This window comes from Radiomyces spectabilis, assembly GCF_025331425.1.
Source record: "Radiomyces spectabilis strain NRRL 2753 chromosome Unknown BYT42scaffold_9, whole genome shotgun sequence".
Lineage (NCBI taxonomy): Eukaryota > Fungi > Mucoromycota > Mucoromycetes > Mucorales > Radiomycetaceae > Radiomyces > Radiomyces spectabilis.
Window position 1 is genome coordinate 1,748,138 of NW_026251934.1, and position 20,798 is coordinate 1,768,935.

At 42.1% G+C, this 20,798-nt stretch overlaps 5 protein-coding genes across 5 annotated transcripts; 3 read left to right on the forward strand and 2 right to left on the reverse strand.

Annotated features, from left to right (window-relative positions):
• The first annotated feature begins 2,237 nt into the window (after positions 1-2,237).
• Positions 2,238-3,724, forward strand: BYT42DRAFT_577543 (uncharacterized protein). The gene has a single exon (XM_051569188.1). The coding sequence runs from the start codon at positions 2,467-2,469 to the stop codon at positions 3,487-3,489; it is 1,023 nt and encodes a 340-aa protein (XP_051422019.1). The 5' UTR covers positions 2,238-2,466; the 3' UTR covers positions 3,490-3,724.
• A 1,284-nt stretch (positions 3,725-5,008) lies between these two features.
• Positions 5,009-5,532, reverse strand: BYT42DRAFT_577545 (uncharacterized protein). The gene has a single exon (XM_051569189.1). The coding sequence runs from the start codon at positions 5,380-5,382 to the stop codon at positions 5,203-5,205; it is 180 nt and encodes a 59-aa protein (XP_051422020.1). The 5' UTR covers positions 5,383-5,532; the 3' UTR covers positions 5,009-5,202.
• A 161-nt stretch (positions 5,533-5,693) lies between these two features.
• BYT42DRAFT_418543 (uncharacterized protein) lies at positions 5,694-6,529 on the forward strand. The gene is made up of 2 exons (XM_051563474.1): positions 5,694-6,188; positions 6,467-6,529. The coding sequence occupies exons 1-2, from the start codon at positions 5,838-5,840 to the stop codon at positions 6,491-6,493; spliced, it is 378 nt and encodes a 125-aa protein (XP_051422021.1). The 5' UTR covers positions 5,694-5,837; the 3' UTR covers positions 6,494-6,529.
• A 6,422-nt stretch (positions 6,530-12,951) lies between these two features.
• BYT42DRAFT_577565 (uncharacterized protein) lies at positions 12,952-15,018 on the forward strand. Its single transcript, XM_051569190.1, has one exon. It carries the CDS (start codon positions 13,280-13,282, stop codon positions 14,729-14,731), a length of 1,452 nt encoding a protein of 483 aa, XP_051422022.1. The 5' UTR covers positions 12,952-13,279; the 3' UTR covers positions 14,732-15,018.
• A 1,923-nt stretch (positions 15,019-16,941) lies between these two features.
• BYT42DRAFT_499637 (cytochrome c oxidase, subunit VIb) lies at positions 16,942-17,286 on the reverse strand (the record flags this gene model as incomplete). Its single annotated transcript, XM_051564654.1, has 3 exons — positions 16,942-17,001; positions 17,058-17,169; positions 17,228-17,286. The coding sequence occupies 3 exons, from the start codon at positions 17,284-17,286 to the stop codon at positions 16,942-16,944; spliced, it is 231 nt and encodes a 76-aa protein (XP_051422023.1).
• Positions 17,287-20,798: the final 3,512 nt, after the last annotated feature.

Here is a 20,798-nt window from a genome sequence, read left to right on the forward strand (position 1 = left end):
TCCCCCAAAAATTGGAGGAATGAAGTTCAATACCAGCGCACGGACCCGTTACTTCCAACGATTAGAGTGAAAACACATGGCAACCTGCTTTTCCAAACCCCCCCCCAGGACGTGTTGTGAGAATCGACCGCCATGGCCTTATATCAACTTTGGCAATTGCGAACAAGATTCCATTATCTATCAACATATATCGTGTGCCGAGCACGACATCACAGACGATATTACTACACGGCCATACTATATTCCCTCTAGCTGACTGGGACAATGGTAGTGACAATGCAGGGTATCGAATTGGGTGAAGACTCATGCAAAATGTGGCCATGGCAGTCATCCGGAAAGGCAACGACGCATATTTGGAGAAAGAAACAACTCGGAAATTGCTGGCCAATCTTGATCCTAGCAAAGAGATGCACGGTAAATTTACGACAAACCATGGATCTATTTGCGAATGATGAATAACAGCTGAATATCGTTCGAAATGGTGCACTGAATTCCCTATTGCAAGATATTGAAAATTGTTGATAACCTTGGTAAACAATGCCAATGAATCAGTAAAATAAGCTGTAGCCCCTTCTTTTATAAAACTTTTAGTCAAACAAGGTTCCTTTATCGTTCTCGTTTATAACACGTTGATCTTTCAATTTATCTTTCCGTGACCTATTGATAGCTCTTTTTGTATTGCTTCCAAAAAAAAAAAGAAAGAAAAAAAAAGAAAAAGAAAAGGCCAACCAACATGTCTAAGGCTGATTTTTAAGTGCTTCTATTTGAAGCCATTCGATTGGCTTGCATCATACCCTGGGAAGTGGTATGATAAGAGCACTTGTCGTACCGTGCTCAAGGCATCGAAACAACAACCAGCTTTACCGGCCAGTGGTATCACGGCAAAGTCATTGCCTGCAATGCACATGAAGTGTGCAATTACCGGTAGTGCAGTAAAATTAAAAAAAGAAAGGAGAGAGAACTTAAAAAACTTCATAACATAAATGTTTTCTGAATCGATTAAGATTGCCTACAACATACATATCAGAAACTGGCGCCACCTCGCTTTTGGGTGGTTTTATGTAAGGTGAATGATGGAACTATCGATCGTTTCCTCTTCCTGTGTGAGACATCTCCAAGCAATAGTTGCCGAAAAGCACAGCTTTAGGCTTGACGGTCCCAGCTGCACCCGTCTTTCTTTTCTTTTCTTTTCTCAAGCGAGAAATCCAGAGTACCGACAAACTTTACCTTTATGAACTGCTTTTAAATTTCGTGTCCCTTTTTTTTTGGTTTGACTCTCGGGGAATGGGGCAGTTGCAGCTTCTAGTTTAATTAAAGATTTATCAAAACATACGACAGAAATCACCCAATTACAAGTTATCACATATTCTACTAATCCTCAGTTATTAACAATTCCTTTTTCCTTTACTGTACTTCGCTTTTCTTTACTTTTAACTGTTAACCAGAGCTGTTCAACAGAATTTCAGTTCGGGAGAACATGAAGAAAGGTATATGAATGAACCTGTATCCTTGTGAACTGATATACTTACCATTGTCTGCTGCGTTGTGAATGGGACCATTATCCATGACAAGGTATGATAGATTCCGTTCATTTTGCTTTTTGATAAATTTTGGAACTTACAGGTTAACATTAATTAAGCCATTTGCGGATATTGCACCTAGAATCGATGTGCGATTGCTTTCGGGTTGTAAGCACTGTAACCATTTCAGGAGTGCCTTTCTTTGTCCAAGCCACACCCCTGTTCAGATTAATGCCCAACTAAATGTTGTGAAATCCCGGGTTGGTTTGCCGCTACTTTTGGCCCAAGACCCTCAGTGTCCCTTTCCACAGGATGAAAATATGCCTGCTTGATTGGACAGATTACACTGAGTTGTCATATAAAGTGGTAAACAGTCCTAAGAGAAACGCTCTGTTTGAAACTTTCCACCACTTCATTGACAACGGCAGAAGGCTTCCATCAATAAATTAGAAGAGACTAGTATACTCTTCCACAAGCATTCGACGCCAAGCTGACTTATTTTTCCTTCTAAAAGATGTTTCCAGGATTCTCGTATTAATGTTTGACCCATCTCTGTGCTACTCGGATATGAATGAGTAAAAAAATAAACGAAGTTTGTGACACGTTAGCACGACCTTATTTTTGAATCAACCGACATTATTCTTGAACGCAGAGTTTTTTTTTTGCACAACATTGAACTCAAAATCAGCGACTTGATGTTCTTAAATGACTGTATTACGAAAGGCTGACCATGCGCTCACAAGATGCTCGCTTAAATAAAAATTTTGGACCGCTGATTGCTCTATAAAAAAAACCAATGCGCGCCTTTACGGCGAAAAAAAAAAATCCTGGCTAAATTTGGATAGGCACATGGCGTCACTTATTTGTTCTCGCTCTATTTGCCGAGTCTACTTCGAACCCCAGAAAGAAATCCTACAGCAGTGATCAGTACATATATGCAAGTACCATGGCCATACTACCCCTTGCTGGAAATATTTCCAAAGAAACCACCACTCTTCTTCACGACATGGATCAGGTCAATCATCATACTGCCCACAGCACGTTTGCGCCCGATCCAACCCATCAAGACACCATACCATTACCACCTCTATCCAGCACACATAATCCAGCGCCTGTATCGGACGACTTACCTCAGTGCCGGATATGCGGCGAATCGGAGCTGGACGATGATGAGGACAGTGACCACTTTATAGCAAACGATGAGGAAGCCGTCATTGGCATACGCGTTGCATCCACACGATGGCAAGACCATCAACTGCTTCATTTGCAACAAAAACCTCTAATCCGGCGGAAAAATCCTTTAATTCGACCGTGTAAATGTAAAGGAAGCATGTCCTACGTGCATGTCAAATGTCTGAATCGATGGCGGACAATGTCTCCGAGAAAGGAATCGTTTGTCGCTTGCGATTTGTGTGGATACCATTACAACATATACCGACCTCGCTATGCCGCGATCCTTTCCCATCCGTATTTCCTAAACGTTACTACACTATTCTTCACGCTGGCATCAGTGATTGCCATGGCATATCTGTGTAAGGTAATTGATGTTTTTGCGTTACACCATCTGCCACAGCCGGAAAATGAAGCGTGGTTCAAACTGCATGGTCCGACCATGTTGTGGATGGATCGAATCTATCTGCTGTCGGGTGTCAGCGCCACCGCCCTGTTGGGCGTATTCTATCTTGTATATGTTCGCGTGATCTGTGAGAGCGACCCGCATACGACACATCCTTTGCTTTGCGGGAGTCAGGATACTTGCCCGTGGTACAGCCTCTACTTGGCGGATGTCACTGCATGTAGTGGCGACGCGGCTATTGGTGGTCTGTTGGCGTTTTTAGTCGTGTTGATCTTAATGATCATTGTCTTTGGCATTCTCGGTGCTATGACTGGCGTTTATACCCTAATGGAATTCTCTGTGGAACGCCTGGCAGGCAAAGTGAAAGAAAGAATTCTGGATGTTAGTTCCTAGCACTAGCTATAGTGTCTTGTGTAATAGTTGACGTGTATCGTGCAGCAAAGAAAGAAAGAAAGAAGTAACTACTAGATAGGATGATCCACATTCATGCTGTTATATTCCAAAAGCTTGGGCCGCTTTTTTGTCTGCTCCTATTTTTTTTTTACCATTGTCGCACGAGAGGCATTATTCAGGGTCGGACCCACAGACGGGAGTCGAAAAAAGGGACAATGTGAGTGCATTTATAGAAATGGGTGTGTGGAATACATTACTTTCCGAAGGAGCCAGAATTTTTGATGGAGTATATGTTTTTCACCTGTTCTCGAACAAATAATGGCTCGGAATATTCTGCGGATCTCGTCGTCAAGGTGGTATTTGCTGGGCAATAAACAAAAGACATTGATGTGACACCCAAGGTGCATATTGGCAGCAGTGGCATTGTATGCAAACTTGCTCTACATTTAACCAAACAGGTCATCCCCGGACCAATGATTACAGACATCATATCTTTATTTACAATGATACCGAGCAAAACCAGCCCAAGCATGAATCTGTGGTCCAAATCGATCGAATCAGTCAAAAGTGCAAATTAGACCCCTCATCGTATGCATCTGGCAACCTGTATTGTTTATCTAGAACAGGACCATAACAAATAAAATGCATCGTTTTTCATTTGAGTGCTGGTTCATGGAGACGTGTGTATTTAAATTAGAGTTATTGTTCGACTTACCATTTTATTTGTTGGAATCTCGTCGCCTTTTTCGTGCCCATTCTCTAGGCATTGGAGACCTTGTACAAGAGCATTGTGAACTACTGCGTTTGGATCAAGGTCATAGACCAGCTTTTGTTGAAAGTAACAGCCAAGGCAATCAACATCATCTGTGATCTTTGACCAAAACCGAATACGACAAGGAGACCGATTATATAAAGACCAACAAAAAAAAAGACAGTGGAAAGAATTGCGCAAGACAATCCGCTCGTTCTCCAAATTTGAAGCATCCATCGAATCCTCAGAACCTCAACTTTCACCGCCCAACATATCGAGTTTGCAAGCATATCGCCGGGTGTATTTTCCATCAACAGTATATTGCATCCATTTTTGAACTGTATGATATCTGGTTGAATCAGTTCCGATTTTTGGAAATACAAAGGCAAGCAACAGGAATGCAAGTGGAAATGGTCTTCAGCGCAACTGCACACCAGAGGAGTGATGTAAGGTGCCTTCGCAGGGCAAGGTCAAGGCAAGAACAGAGAAGTAGAGGACCAGAGGTAACAAGACAAGATGGAGAACAAGTATGGTATGAAAGGATACACGATCCTTGACTCATTTTATGTTGCCTGCTGTACCTTTTTTGCCTTTTAATGCGATCTTTTGTGGGTGAGATAGCCGCCATATTAAACCAATTATCGTGTATTTTCTCACATCATCCTGTTCTCCATTTTTTATGTACTGTATGATCCTAAGCTTCTATGATTCCGTCTTATACTGCCCCTGGCTTACCTTGTTTTGTCTTCCTTGTAAAAGTAATGTTAGTTTTCCAACTTTTAGGAATCTGATAGGTGGAAGCCGCCAACTCTGAGAAATCATCACGAATGCCCTTGTTTGTATTCAGCAACGGTTTTTGGGGAGCTATCAAAGGTGATTATGTCTGAAACTGGGGATGTGTCGCTAATGCTTGAAGAAATTGGGTATCAAGGCCTGTTTGTTGTCGTCCTTAAGACGAAGCATTACACATGCCAGGTGAGTTCGTCTTCTGCTGACCTGTGTCCTTCAATAGGTATGTGACAAATGTCAGAAAATATCGTTGGATCCTGATCGTTCCAATTGGGGTGCAATTCTGCATTCAAAGTTGTGTGACGCAAAGTGCAAGGCATGAGGAACCGAGATGCCGCCCGCCAATATGACATTAGGCGAAGAGCGACCCATAATATTACAATGTAGTGAAGGTCGGGCTCGTGTTTTATGGTAAAATCATAGCAGATGTCATTTTGGTGCCTGATAACCAATTAAACATTGGTATCCACACTTGTTTCAATTCTGCTTTGTTTTCTGTTGAGTACACTCCTGTTCAAAAGTCACCATAGGAATTTCAAAATTTCTAATTTCCAAAAAAAAAACGAAAATGCAATGATATGTTTCGATGGCCAGCATCCATAATAAAAGGCCATACGAACAACTCCAAAATTTATAGATGAGATTTTGATAACCTGTAAATGAATAAATGTATAACAAACAGTATTTAATACGACGTTTGACCGCCTTATTTCTCTATTACAATGCGGCACCTATGGCCACCTAATCACTACGGGGCTTGCAGGCACCCTTACTTTTCCGCATTCTTTCTGGTCCCGTCCTGGTGAAGATGTCTTTTTGCTGGTGGCCCCCGTCACAAAGATTCGTTTTTTTTTTTTCGTTGTCCGCGTTGCTTGCCTTTCCCTTCGGCGTTGCTTTGTTCCTTCCGAACACTTTTTTTTTCCTGACCTTGTCTCCCGTTTCGTGTCCTTTCCGCATGGTCGTGCTTGTGGTCGTGCTTTTTTTTCTCTGGCGTTCTCTCCTGTGTCCCTTTGCTTGGACGTCTGGTTTTTTTTTTCGGTCCGTTTGTCGTCCCTGGGGTTTTCTCTTGGTTTTGTTCCTTCGCCTCGTCCTGGGCGGTTATCACCGTCCTCCCCCAGGTTGCGGACTTCTGGGAGTGGGCTCCTCTCCAGAGATCACGGTAAGTTTTTCAACGTAAAAACTGAAGCTGTATAAGATATAATTTTATTGACGACTCTGCTTTTCTTTGTTTTCTTTATGTCTTCTCCTCTCCCTAATCTGGTCATTTTCCAAATCGCGAATTAATTGTTTCAACCATTTCTTTTACTTGTCTTTTTCTCGTATTGCCATTTCTCTCTTTTTTTGTCTGTTTCATAATTTGCATTTTTTTTTGTGTAATTTTCAAATTCCTACGGTGACTGTTTGAATCTCAACCTTATTAAAATGTTTGAATTTTAGTTCGCAGTCACTTTTATTGTCCGCTAATTTGGCGTTGTTGATTGGATAATAAATGTTTTTAAGGCTGCTGATTGGCTAAAACAAAATAGATCACATGATTTACGTGTTGTAAAAACCGGTCACTTGGAGTTGCTCATGATCTGCACTTCCTTTTATGCATGAGCGGACCGTGTTATTATATGATTTGTTTAGTTAAACCACGCTGTATTGTTTTATTATCTAGGTCCAATTCCTTTCTTTATTCCATTTCCTCAAGCTCAATCGCTTTTTCCCCAATGTCGTCTTCAACCATTTTCTGTGCTTCGTGTGGCCTGCCAGGTGATGCTCGATCAACGAATCGCAGCTGTCCCAACAATACGAGACGTGCTGAGGAAAGCGCTATTGTCTCATCACCCATCTCCTGTGTTTCTTGCGGTCTCCCAGGACACGCTCAATCCACCTCTAGAAACTGTCCCAATAACCCCAGACGCACCGAACAACCCAACGTTGCTACGATCCAAGGATTGGTAGAAGTCCGTTGCTCTTCGTGCCAGCAACTGGGACACCAGCGCAGCAGCCATCTGGCTTGCCCATTGAATCCAGCGAGGCTGGCTATGAGAGAAGCAAACGAAAATGACGCTGGAGAACACAGCCGTAGATTACCTGCACCTGTTGGTAACGCAGAGTCTGATGAATCAGAACTCCCCAGTAGACATACCTTGGGTCGCATGAATGTTGTCTGCAATTTCTGCCAGGCACACATGTGGCTCAAAGAGCGCATGTCTGGATCCATCTCAAATCCACAATTCCAGTTCTGCTGTGCCCAAGGTTCCATTGTGCTTCCGCCTTTGGAGCCTACACCTCCAACAATCGCGCGTCTCCTTCGCAGCAACACTGAAGAAGGAAGAGATTTCCTAATTACAAGCCATCTCGCGCGAGACACCTTGGAAGTACTTCAGCAATTAATGCATGAAACCAATCCTTTCGTCCATCTTTTCAAGACAATGGCCCAATACATACAGGATAATGGTGGTGCTTCCAACATCAGAATGATTATTCGAGCTGACGATGTCCCAGATCCACGACGCTATAATGCACCAAATGCTTCTGAAATTGGTGTCATTATCGGTGAAAACGCAGAGGCCTCTGGAAGGGATATTGTGATCTGTACGCGTAGTAACCAACTGACATCAATCAGTGAGATGCATCGCCTGTATGACCCACTCCATTACGTGCTGATGTTTCCTGAAGGCGACCCTGGGTGGAACATTGAAACTCGATCGACCAGAAACGAGAAAGTCACCGTGATGAACTACTACAGTTTCAGATTGATGTATCGAAATGATGGACACCACTTGCACCTCTTTGGCCGACTCTTTCAGCAGTATATCGTAGATATGTATGCCAAGATGGAACAAAACCGCCTCAATTACCTTCGCCTCAACCAGGCCCGACTGCGTGCTGATGTGTATTCAGGCGTACAAGATGCTCTCCAACTTGACGACAACAATATGAATATGAATTCCATCGGTCAGCCTGTCATCCTTCCGTCGTCATTCATTGGCAGCCCTCGAAACATGCAACAGCTGTACCAAGATGCAATGAGTATCGTCAGATGTTTCGGAAAGCCTGACCTCTTCATTACATTCACGTGTAATCCAAAATGGCCAGAAATTCGGAATGAGCTTCTTGCTTCACAGACAGTATCTGATCGGCCAGATTTGACAGCACGAGTTTTCAACCTCAAGCTCAGAGCTCTTTTGAAGGATCTGACAAAAAATCATACACTTGGAAAAGTAATTGGCTACGTTTATACCGTCGAGTTCCAGAAAAGAGGATTGCCTCATGCGCATATTCTACTCATTTTAAAAGAAGCCGATAAACCTGTGACGCCAGAGCACTACGATTCTATCGTATCGGCGGAGATACCTGATCCACAGCAGTTCCCATCTGCTCATGCAACTGTCACGAACCATATGATGCATGGCCCATGTGGAATAGCAGCCTCGCATCCATCGCCATGCATGGAAAACGGTCGGTGCACAAAGCACTTCCCGCGTGCATTTCAAGAAGAGACAACGTGCAACGAAAATGGGTATCCTCTGTACCGAAGGCGCAATGACGGAAGAACCGTACGCAAAAATGGGATTTTACTTGACAACCGATGGGTTGTGCCGCATAATATTTACCTCTGCTCGAAATATGACGCACACATCAATGTCGAAATATGCACAACCATTAAATCAGTCAAGTATATCTACAAATATGTCTTCAAAGGACACGACCGTGCATCCGTTGTACTCCAGCCCGAAAACCATGATGAAATCCGTCAGTATCTTGATTCTCGGTACGTGTCAGCGTCTGAAGCCTGTTGGAGAATCTTTTCATTCTCTATGCATCACGAGTTTCCAGCACATCAAAGACTTGCAGTACATCTTCCAGGAGAAGAGATAATTTTTTTCCATGAGGATGAGAGTCCTCAAAATGTTGCAAGCCGCCGACCTTTGACGACATTAACAGCATGGTTCGAAACAAACCAGATTGATCCATCAGCAAGAACCATCTTATACTCTGATTTCCCAAGACATTACGTTTGGAATACAAGTGGAAGAAGAAGATGGACAGTTCGTGTTAGAGGACACAATACTGTTATTGGGCGCATATATAACATCTCGCCGCGGCAAGTGGAAAAATATTATCTTCGCCTCCTTCTCTATCATGTTCCTGGAGCAACTAGCTTTGAGGATCTGCGAACGGTCAACGGCCAACTTTGTTTGACATTCCAAGAAGCTGCACGCAGGCGTGGATTGCTTACCAACGATAACGAATGGGACCACTGTTTGGAAAATGCCGAGATCTATCAAGCACCCAGCTCCTTGAGGATGCTATTTGGCACAATTTTGGCTTTCTGTGAACCGTCTGACCCTTACGCACTTTGGCTTCGCCACAGACAACATATGGTGGAGGATCATCTCCATGCTGATAGAATTGAACAGAATGATGCATCTCTGGAACCAACAGAAACAATGTACGGACGCTGTATCATGGATATCGAGGATTATCTGCAATCACAGTCATTGTCTTTGCAAAATTTTGCTGGATTCTCTCTTCCTGAGGTTGATAGCCGTCCAACTTCCATATCTTTACCACGTCTACCACGTTTAGTTCAAGAACAGCTGTCACTTAACGAAGAAGCACAAAGGTTACCAAACCCAGCCAATCTGGACTTTAACCATGACCAGCAGATCATCTTTGACACTATCATCCGTGCAGCTGACGATGCATCACCAAGGAGCAAGCTATATTTTGTTGATGGACCTGGAGGAACTGGAAAAACATTTTTATTCAATGCCCTACTTTCCCATGTCCGTCGTAATGGAGAAATTGCTTTAGCCGTCGCATCCAGTGGAACAGCTGCTCTTCTTTTGGATGGTGGTCGTACCGCCCATTCACGGTTTAAGATACCATTGACTACGCACGAACATTCCTTTTGTAACGTGTCTCACAGAACGGAGCTTGCCCATTTACTGAAACTTACTAAGCTAATCATGTGGGATGAAGCATCGATGATAAACCGGTTTGCATTTGATGCAGTAGATCGAACATTTAGAGATCTCTTCAAAGCTGAAAACCCACGTCTGGAATCCGTACCGTTTGGAGGAAAGTTGGTAGTGTTTGGAGGTGATTTTCGACAAGTCCTGCCTGTGGTTCCCCGAGGGTCGCGTCCCGATATCGTCAATATGTGTATCAACCGCTCTGCTTCTTGGGCGCATGTGCAAACATTACGCCTGACGACCAATATGCGAGTTCAGAGACCACAACAAAACGAAAGTCCACAGGAACTTCAACAGTTCAGTGAATACTTGCTACGTATTGGTAATGGGACAGAGCCTACACGCTTGAATACAAGCTATATCAGCATCCCCCAAAGCATGGTAATTCCTGGCGAGAACTTGCAAAATTTGACTTCAGCTATATTTCATGACTTTCGGGAAGAGAATCTTTCTTCGCAGTACCTTACATCCCGCGCTATCCTTACACCGAAAACCTCTGACGTTGAGACAATCAATGATCTCCTTTTGGAACAGTTTCCAGGAGAGGCAACAGAGTATCTAAGCGCAGATAGCGTCTGTGATGAAAGTCAACAAATGCTGCATACCGTGGAGGTTCTCAATTCGATCAATCCTGGATGCCTTCCACCACACCGACTCCTACTAAAAATAGGTTGTCCTGTCATACTGCTGCGCAATCTCAATCCATCCAACGGTCTTTGCAACGGAACGAGGCTTATATGCCGCTCATTCCAACAGTTTGTGATCGAGGCAGAAATTGCAACCGGGAAACATGCAGGAAAATTGGTGTTTATACCTAGAATCAAGCTCAAGCCCACAGAAATGCAATCTCCTATTGAATTTCAACGACGCCAATTTCCAGTGCGATTAGCGTTTGCAATGACAATTAACAAAGCACAAGGTCAGACCTTGGATGCTGTTGGGCTATATTTGCCGGCGTCAGTATTTTCCCATGGACAGTTGTACGTTGCTTTCTCCAGAGTCAAAAAACCATCTGCACTAAAGGTAATGCTTAAAAAAGAAAGTTCATTTTTACAAACTTCAAATGAACATTTCACCAAAAATATAGTATACCCTGAAGTCTACCAATAAATATCCCCAATTGTGATCTTGAAGATCACGGGCTCCACCTAGTCTATATAATTAAAATCTTTGAAAAATTAGCGATTTTGTAAATCACATGATCTACACCAAGTTATCAGGACCTGTTAAACCTTTTTTTTTATCTTTCAACCATGCCTCGCTGCCCACTTTCACGATAATAGGCGAAACAATTAGCAGCAAGATGCCGTTTGCGCCAGTTGTAGTTAAACAGAGTATCGTCGTCTTTCGAATAAAAATGTGAGTAGAGCTCTTTTTGAAGAAAAGGGGTTGATGATACGGCTGGCGTTCTTCTGTAGCATCATTCAATTTGTTTTTTTTGTCAGTTATACTATATATGTCCTTTCACTCTCTTTCAATTTTCAATGAATCGAATAATACATAAGCAGACGTGCTTCGATCTATGAGTTCATGCACCAGTAAGGTGACTATTGTTTCATCCATGGAAAATCATATATTTTGGTCTTCAATTTTATCTTTCTTCTTTTGATTTTCTCTCTCTCTTTCTGTTTGCTTGATAAACCTCACTATCATTGTATCAAGATCCCATCCGCATCCATCATCCAGACCATTCTTATCCCGTGTACCTAACTTGGTTAAATTGACCACCATCCTCAAAAAGGTAAGCGTCGAGTGGTCTACCATCGATTTTGCTCCGGCAAAACAGACTTACCTCTCCTTTACTTCCATCCTTCTTCCAGCTTCCGGTTTCCGTTTTCTTTTCGCCTGACAAGTTCTGGATACTACAAGTTGACTTTCTCTCGCCATCCATCCATCCATTCATCCATCTGGCGAAATCGGATGACGTCAAAGGCCATCGTTGGTGGTGTGGCTCTTTTTTTAATCAGAAAAACGCTTACGTGTCCTCTTCATGTTCCTTTCCTTTGGATTGCTTCTCATCATATGGTATTCGAGATGTCTTCCCGATTATTTATTTTGTAGTTTATAGTTTGTATTTTGTATTTTATATTTCATGTACATATTCTTTTCGCAGTCTTTTCCTCTTTTTTTCCCACAGGGTTTTTTATGAGGTTTTTACTGACGCGACCATTGTTTTTTTATCATCATGTACTTTATTTGTTTCTTTCTTTTTATTCGGGGGACTCTCGATATCTGGAATCCAACTCGAAATTACCGTCACTTCTGGCCACGTCAATATTTTTTGCCTGCTCAAGCTGACACCACCGATCCATCGCTTAACTGTCCCTGGAAGCAATTTTATTTATCGCATCGAAGAAGAAGCTTACCTGGCGGTCCGTAGCATCTTTTTTTTTTTCCGGTACACCATTTGGTTCAAAGGGAAGTCCAATTTCTTTTCCTTTGCTATGATGTAGTGAACGTATACTAATTCAAATTTTTTCAATGTCATATAATCCAAGTCATGTCAAGCGATCAATGGCTCTTGCAAACTCAATAACAAAGGTAAAATATCTTGACGAAAATTTAAATCAATCAAAGAGCTTACTAACTCATTTTTTTTAAATACCCAACATACCCACACATCTTTCTAGATCTATCATAGCCTGGGCGGGATGGAACTGAGGGGGGGAACCAGTGCTGCTTTGCGCGTGTTCAGAAACAACTCACGTTGCATGGTATTGCCATAAGGTTGTCATTAATATACCAAAGTCTGTCAAGAGTTCTCGCCCAGGTTATGCCGTGTATGCGTTAGGCTTTTTGTCTGACGAAAGTCGCTCAATGTAAGAGGGCGGCCTCCGGTGGCAGGCGGCATCCATTGCACAGCGGGTGTACGGCTTGTTAAACAGTAAGTTTAGTGATGTTTATATTTAAAAAGCCGCTATCCATTGATTGGACTTTTTTTGATACGGAAATGGAAATTCCGCTGTATGATATCATGGAGATGTCCGACACCCGAACTCATCCCAAGTTCCAGTTCCGAACATTTACAGTTTTTTTTTTCTTGTTCTGTGCTCCTCAGTGTTTTGTTAATTCCTCTTCCTCTTGGTCGTTATTCCAGTGACTGTATTTCCATTGTGTTTATATCTCTCTCTCATCTTTTCTCTTGGGACTTTAGTCTAGTTTCCTTATTTTTAATTTTTTTTTTTTTGTTTGCTGAACTGTGGCCGCATTTCGGTCATTTGTTTTCCATTGACGCACTATTCACCACACGACGACGTCTTTCGCGATTGACGATTTGTGCATGACAAGAAATGCGATTTTGGATACTTCTGATGCACTTTCAAGGTCGAATTCGACTTGTGATCACTTGACTTGCGTAAAATCGATGGCAACGCTTCCGACTTGGTTTTTGATCAACATTTTCAAACACTTGAGTCGATCCGAGCTTGTTCGTGCAGCATTGGTGTGTAAAGCCTGGTCGACCCCGGCCTTGGAATTGGTATGGGCTAGTTTCAAGTTTGTTCGAGAAAGAGAATTCGAACGTATCTTTGCTATCATGACTCGACATACCGCCTCCCGACCGTATGGGTCGTATGTCAAATCCATTGACCTGACACACGCCGACAGAGAATTCTACATGAGCCCTAATATCATTCTCCTCGTTACGTCGATTTGTTCGAACCTCGAATCAATTTCTATTACCTTTCATCATACCCGGCCCGTTGCGCCACCTGTACCACCTCCTATCATGCAAAACCATCATCGGCCGGTTTTGCCACCGATAAAACGTCTCGGCGACACAACTTCCCCACCGTCACGGTCACCATCGCAGCAGATACCTCCCCTACCACGGCATGCCCTTCAACCGCCTGTCTCAACTTCACCTTCATCCCCTTCCGTACCGGCAGCTTCTCGGTATAATCATTCACTCCCACTCGCTCACTTTGCTTACAACTGCCCTAAACTACGGTCGATTCGCTTGGTTTCTTATTCCCCTAAATCTGACGATTCCGTTTACGAAATGGCAAAGTACATGCGGTCGGGAGCATTGGATACGGTAATTTTTACGGGTTGCGCGACATTGCAGGGTTCAACGCTGTGCAAACTGGTGATGACCAATCCACAATTACGGCATATCGAAATCATGGGTAATACGCCTGTCAGTGACTCGAGTTTAGCCACCATCGCCGATCGGTGTGGATCCAACCTTGAGCGGCTAAGTATTGGGAATGCCAGCCAGTTGTCGGACAAATCCATGCGATACGTGGCCAAACGATGCAGTAACCTTCGTCAGATCGTCATATTCAATAATCCCGACGGCGACCAAATGACCGAGTACATCTTGACCGAGATCATTGCCAGTTGCACCAAACTTCAGTCAATAAGTCTAAGCAATGCTCGATCACTCGGCGATACTTTCTTTCGGACTGTGGTGCGACGTGTGGAAGAGGAACTGGTCACGATTGAACATGGCAAAATGGATCCGCAGTCAGGGTTACAGCGCTTATGTTTTGGCGGTATTCGTCGCGAGGTCATTCAAAGTCCGAATGTGGTGCGTTTAATTAAAATGAGTGCAAGTGAATCCGGCGAGGTTTCGGATGACCAGCAAGAAAATTGGGATTGGCAGGCTCCTTCATCTGAAAACGGGATTTCAAGCAATCCAGCATATATGCCCAAAGTTACGGTTATCCGGGGAAGTTCCATATGGTGGCAGCGACGGCGAGGAAAGGTGCATACAACAAGAGCTAGTTAACGAGGCCATCCTTTGTCCTTGGCGTGTTTCATCCTTTTGTTCTCCCCTTTTTTTTCCACCGAGGTTTTTCCTCTTGTCTTCTATATTCATTTTGTGTAATGTAATTAATTCATTTCAATTCATTATCATTTGTCCCAGTTATTCTTCATTATTGGCCTAACCCAAACGCCTTGCACATGAATTAACTGGTATGCAATTTGTTGTTTCCCTTTTTTTTATTTTTCTCTTTTCTATAGTAATGTATTGCTTTTCATGTATATAATAGATACTCTTTTTCTTCATCCAAATTAGATACTAGTAATAATTGTTGCAAAGACAATTGCAAATGAGGCAATGAATATGGCTTCGGAGTCTGGGCAGCCTTCTTGCGATCATGGAGGGGATCCGGAAGTCCCAATAGGGTCGCTAAGGCCCCCTAAAATATCGTTTGGCGTTGCTGTTAACTAAAAGGATCACTAGGAATTTATCATACCGAATTTAGTGACGAAAAATCAAAATCTTTTCAACTGCCAAAACTGCCGGCAGCACCTAGTATCGAAAAGACCGACGCTCTCTGCTCATGGAAACCCAGAGCTTGTTTATGCATGGTAATGAGTAGACATCCTTCATTGCAATTTTTGGTGGATCCTTTGGTAATCGATACACAACCACCGGCTTCTGTTTTTCTTCTGTATGAATAAGGTCCGCAACGTCGATTCTTCTCTTGATGATGCGATAATCGCAGTTCCAATAATTTGGCCAATTCATCTTGCTACAAGTTTTCTCCTTCAATCGTAGGGCCTGCTTTGAGCAGATCCTTCTGGCAGATCCAAATAACGTGTTCCACACCAGTGACTCGTTTTAGACGAGATTTCTTAGCGAACTTAGGGCCCGAACTCACTAGATCGAGTTATTTCTTCTTCCTTGCTTGCGATTAACATCTATCGGATTTTCATCTTTTTTATACATTTCAACAGCGACCTTCGGAACAGGTCCCTCCGGGGTTCTTCTATAGCTGATTTTATACATGTTCTTGATATTTTGTTGTTTCCGGATCTCGAGCAGGTGTCCTGCATCGTACGGCTAAGCTCTCTGTATCTTTCTGGATCGGTAGGTGCATTTCTCTTGTAGTGAGTTGAGGGTAGAACGTAGGCTTAAAATCACGTCATACCAAGTATCAAATCAGTTCGCTCTATCTTGTACGGTACAATTCGCGTCTGTAATGTGCTTCAACGAATACACGGATGTTGGGACAGAGATACAGGATATACCTGTTTAGCTGGAAGAACAGTGTTCTACTCTACTTCAGAGTTTGAATCCGCTCGCCAATGTCAAAACTCGGTGTTATAGTATTCGGTAACGTAAATTCAGTGGGTGCAATATATTTTGCTGTCAGCAAGACCATTGATTAAAAATAGCCTGAAGGGCCGTTTGGATTATGCAGTAGACTCCCGCCAATTTCTATCCTAACTTTTTCAACACCGAGAAGTATGCCTACTTTGAATTAGTGGGGTACGACTATAATTCTATACGCTCCATCGACATCCTCCGACTTGCCCTCCAATTCTATATTCATTTATAACAATTATTTTTTAATAATCTGTTTATTTAAACTTTTGAGGTCACAAAAAGATTGAACAAAAAATTAGGAAAAGACCACATGGTTAGTGGCAGTATAGCAAAATGTTGAGTGCAGTTGGCTTACTTGTAAACATCTACAGGCCTTCGTTGCCCGGAAAAACCAACCAAGTGGGCCAGGACGGGGACGGACTACGCACTACTGTTCATCGCTTGTCGAACGTCGGGAGCACGCGTAAGGACCGTCGATGGTCGGCCAGTTGAATATAACTATTGTGTGAAATCATGTTCAGTATACTGTACAAAATCCTATTCTTCAGGATCAACAGTCATGAGCTCACCTTCAGTTCAATGAAAAAAAATGGTGCCACAAAACACTAGATCGACATAGACAACAATTTTTTGCAGAAAGCCCTCCTCCCATTGAGCTTTTTCGTGTCCCCAGTCCAACCTTTATGAATAAATAACTAATGATATCAAGCATAGTAGCAGCAAGCCGCAACTCTGACGCCCGAAAGCACATAGAAAAGTCGGGAGAAAACAACGATTCCTTTTCCTTGAGTCATGATCCTGAAATAGACCAAATTTTCGACTATTTTATTATGGAGAGTTCCGCTTGTCGCCATTATCATGGACCGTGAAGGACTCCACATTTAAACATTGAAGTTGGAAGGATTTGTTCCTTCCTCTCTCTGAGTGTCCCAAGTTTCAATCTACTGAGCCGTACAATTAACCGAGTTGAAAAACAAAAGTTCCAGTCGATTCTTACCCATGAATTAGGACATATGCTGTGAAATGCTTTCCAGAACTGTTGACATGGAGCGAAATCCTTGCCACGCGCTCCAATGCATTTATAGTAATCTACATAATTTTGCCAGCAGCTATATTTTTTACTTGGTTAAACAATGGTCTTATAAGGTTGATGGCTTTTATACTTACTGCTTTGTCTGATTGCTGTTAGGGAAGCTGCAAAAACAGTGAAACCATGTTAGCGCCATGAGCTGCATTAATGTAGATCGTGCCAAGTTTTACCGAGCATCAAAACCAGCTGTAATAAGAATAATAAGTGTTGAGTAAGTTCGACCTATTTATTAGACTAGACTTATTTACCGGTGCTTAACTTCACTTCTGTCATGATCTTGGATCGCGGAGGATGAGCAAGAAAGATAATGCAGGACTTTTTTTAATTCTCAGACGGAAATAAAAAAAAAACCGACCGATGGCCCGTTTGATTTAGCGGCAAAATTACCATATTTAGAAACTTAGAAACCTTTCTCTTGCTCCACCTTCCAGAGCAGACATTCGACTTTCTCTAGTCAAAATCCTGCGCTTGCTTATGCTGGGGCGGATATATCTGCTCTTTGATGAAGAAATCTATTATGAAGCTATCCGTAGGGCGCCAGTTGCTTAATCGCCAGCTTCAGAATAATTTCGAATTTCACAATCAAAGGAAACTGCAGAAAGACTGATTGATTCGGTGATATATGGGGCTTTTTTCATCACTGTAAAGAAAAACCTGAAAATGGCGATTTTTTGGATTACTTATTTTATATAACCGGATTGATGCGTATACAGAAACAGATATCATATATCTTTGGCGATGTCAGGTCCGTGGGTGCAAAGGGAAATGGATTTATCTTATTTCTTAATGGTTGTAAGCAACTGAGAAAAATCGGCCATGCCGTTTTGAATACAATCTCAAATGGCTCTATGACAGGCAGCACTTCTATGAAATACTTTGATCCCATAATCCATGCTTCTTCCCTAAATTTACGATGCACAGGGTTAATCCAGTTTAATTTCGGGACTGAAATATGTATACAATACAAATAAATAAAAACATTCAGACCATTGAGTCATACAGAATCATGTGCTTTTGCGATCTCACCTTTTTTTCAAGAATTATTGGATGAGCACCGCTTTTGTTAAAGGGATCATCGTGGAGTGATGCGGCAAATGCACAAAGATAAGACATCATTTTAAATCCTGTATCATTTTTTCTCGTCGAATTTATTACTCCTGACAAGCCGTACACCCTTGTCTGATGCCGCCTGTTACTGGAGGTCACACTCTTACATTAAGTGACATTCGTCAGACGAAGTCTAGCGAAATAAAGCATAACCTGGCGAGACTCTTGACGGAACTTTTGTATACTAATGTCACCTCTGGCATACAGTATCGTCATGATTTCCAAACATGCGCACAGCAGCACTTATTGACCCCCTCCGGTTCCTTCCCGCCCAGGCTATGATAGATCTAGAATGATGTGTGGCAATGTTGGATATTTAATGAGTTAGTAAGCTCTTTGATTGATGCAAATTCGTTCAAGATATTTTACCTTTGTTATTTGACGCAGCAGTATTGAGAGCTTCACGAACGAAAAAAAAAAGAATACAAACAAATAAAAGTAAAAAATTGGGCGCGTCTTTAAAACCGCCTAAAAACCGTGTGGGAAAACAAGGAGAAAAAAACTGCAAGAAGATCTATCAAATGAAATACATACTTCATACTACAAAATACAATAGTCGCGAAGAAATATTGTAGACAACATTACGCGAAGTAATCCAGGTGAAGCGAAGCTGACGAGGACGCGTAAGCGTTTCCGATGAACAAAGAGAGCCATACCACCGAGGATGCCTATTGAGGACAAAACCCGTCCTAGTCACACCTGGTGAGCCAACAAAACAATAAAGATTTGGAAGATGGATGGCCTGCCAGGCGAAAAGAAAATTGGAGAAAGCCGCCGAAAGCTAAAGAAGGATAGAGAAAAGGATAGAGCAGCTTTTCTTGTCGAAGAACAGATAGCCACATCAAAAGCAGATTGCTTTTTGATAATAATCGATTCGACCGGTTCAGACACAGGATAACCATAGTTTGAATGATGGAGCGGATACGCATGCAATGATAGTGAGAGTTTTCAAGGCGGACAGAAAGAGAGAGAAAACCAAAGGAAAAAAATGAAGTCACAATATGGTGATTTCCCATGGAAGAAACAATGGTCACCCCACTGATGCATGAATTCATAGATCGAAGCATATCTGCTCATGTATCATTCGATCATTAAAAATTGGTGAGAAATGAAAGGAAAGATACGGTATAACTGACAGAAAACCCAAATTAAATGATGGTATAAAATACCAGATCGTCGTACCATCAACCCGCTTTCTTCAAAAGAGCTCTGCCCGCATTTTATTTGAACGACGACGATGCCCTATTTTGCCACACTGATGCAAACGGCATCTTGCTGATGAATGTTGCGCCTATTATCATATTCGGGCAAACGTGGAAAGAAATTTGAGCAACGACGACTTGTAGAGTGCTGATGATCGTTGTCGTTTCAAGATGGGCACCAAGACATGGCTGATAGATAAAAGAAGGCGCAAAAAGAATTAACAGGTTCTGATGGCTTAGTGCAGCGCAAAAGATATTAAGAGATGCTGACAGCTCAGTGGAAATCATGTGAAGAACATGTTATTTACAAATCGCTTTTCTCAAATTATTAATCGCAGACAAGATGCTCTTCGCTTTTTCTGGTTCAGTTAGTGTAATTGAATCATGTAGAATCTGCGATCGGTTTTACTTATCAACTCTGCTCGTCGGGCATCATTACATATATTGAGTTACAATGCGACTTTGATGCATCGGACTGTTCCATGGCTTTTTCTTCCATACTATTTTTTTTTTTTTTTTTTTTTTTTTTTTTTTTTTTTTTTTTTTTTGCATATGATCTTTTTTTTGGAATTAGCAATCTTGGTTCTTTTCATTGGGTTCTCTGATCAATGTAAAATTTGAGTAAATGGTAGGCCGTTTCCTGACGTTTTCTGCTATGTTGTTTATTTATTGCGGTCTCTTCCACCAAGACCTTGCATGCCATATAGGGAGTAACGTGTCATAAACGCAACTTGGAAAGTTAAATCAGATTATGGCAAAAGACATCTTCTCTAACATCCAGTCAGCCCCCGTACATGGAGATGTACTGAAGAACTAGCTCAATGAGCTAGATTGATAACAAATCTAATTCTTCTTGCATGTATCGCTATTGGAGTAATCCGTGACGCTTCCTTCTATTTAAACAGAATTGACAGTTCCCCATTCGTTCCTCCACTAAATCATTTTTTCTATATACGAAATGCTTGGGAGAGAGATTATCAGAACACTTTAGGACTATTCATACTTTTAGTTTTGAGTCTCAAATATACCGCTGCATGACTTTTCTCTCAGTTATAAGATATATGGGAATGTATTTTTTACCGAGATACAAAACTGTTATCTGTATCAATTAATCTCGAGGAGAAATCCTTCTTACAAGTTAAGGCACCCAGTTGGTAACCAACAGAGAAGCTCGCTTAGAATGGAAAACTGATCATTCAATTTTTGCTATTATGAACACCAGATCATAAATGGATATATGACAGGTGATGTTTATGCCGCATTTTTGCTCAAGCCTTTTTTTCGTTGTGATATTCGAGCTTGAAATGACTTCTTCAGACTTTACCTAGGATTAGGTTCG

Coding starts and splice junctions, on each gene's coding strand:
- BYT42DRAFT_577545 (XM_051569189.1), bottom strand. CDS start 5,382: ATGTCATATTGGCGGGCGGCATCTCGGTTCCTCATGCCTTGCACTTTG.
- BYT42DRAFT_577543 (XM_051569188.1), top strand. CDS start 2,467: ATGGCCATACTACCCCTTGCTGGAAATATTTCCAAAGAAACCACCACT.
- BYT42DRAFT_577565 (XM_051569190.1), top strand. CDS start 13,280: ATGACAAGAAATGCGATTTTGGATACTTCTGATGCACTTTCAAGGTCG.
- BYT42DRAFT_418543 (XM_051563474.1), top strand. CDS start 5,838: ATGTCTTTTTGCTGGTGGCCCCCGTCACAAAGATTCGTTTTTTTTTTT. Junction 6,189..6,466: donor GCTCCTCTCCAGAGATCACG/GTAAGTTTTTCA, acceptor TTTGAATTTTAG/TTCGCAGTCACTTTTATTGT.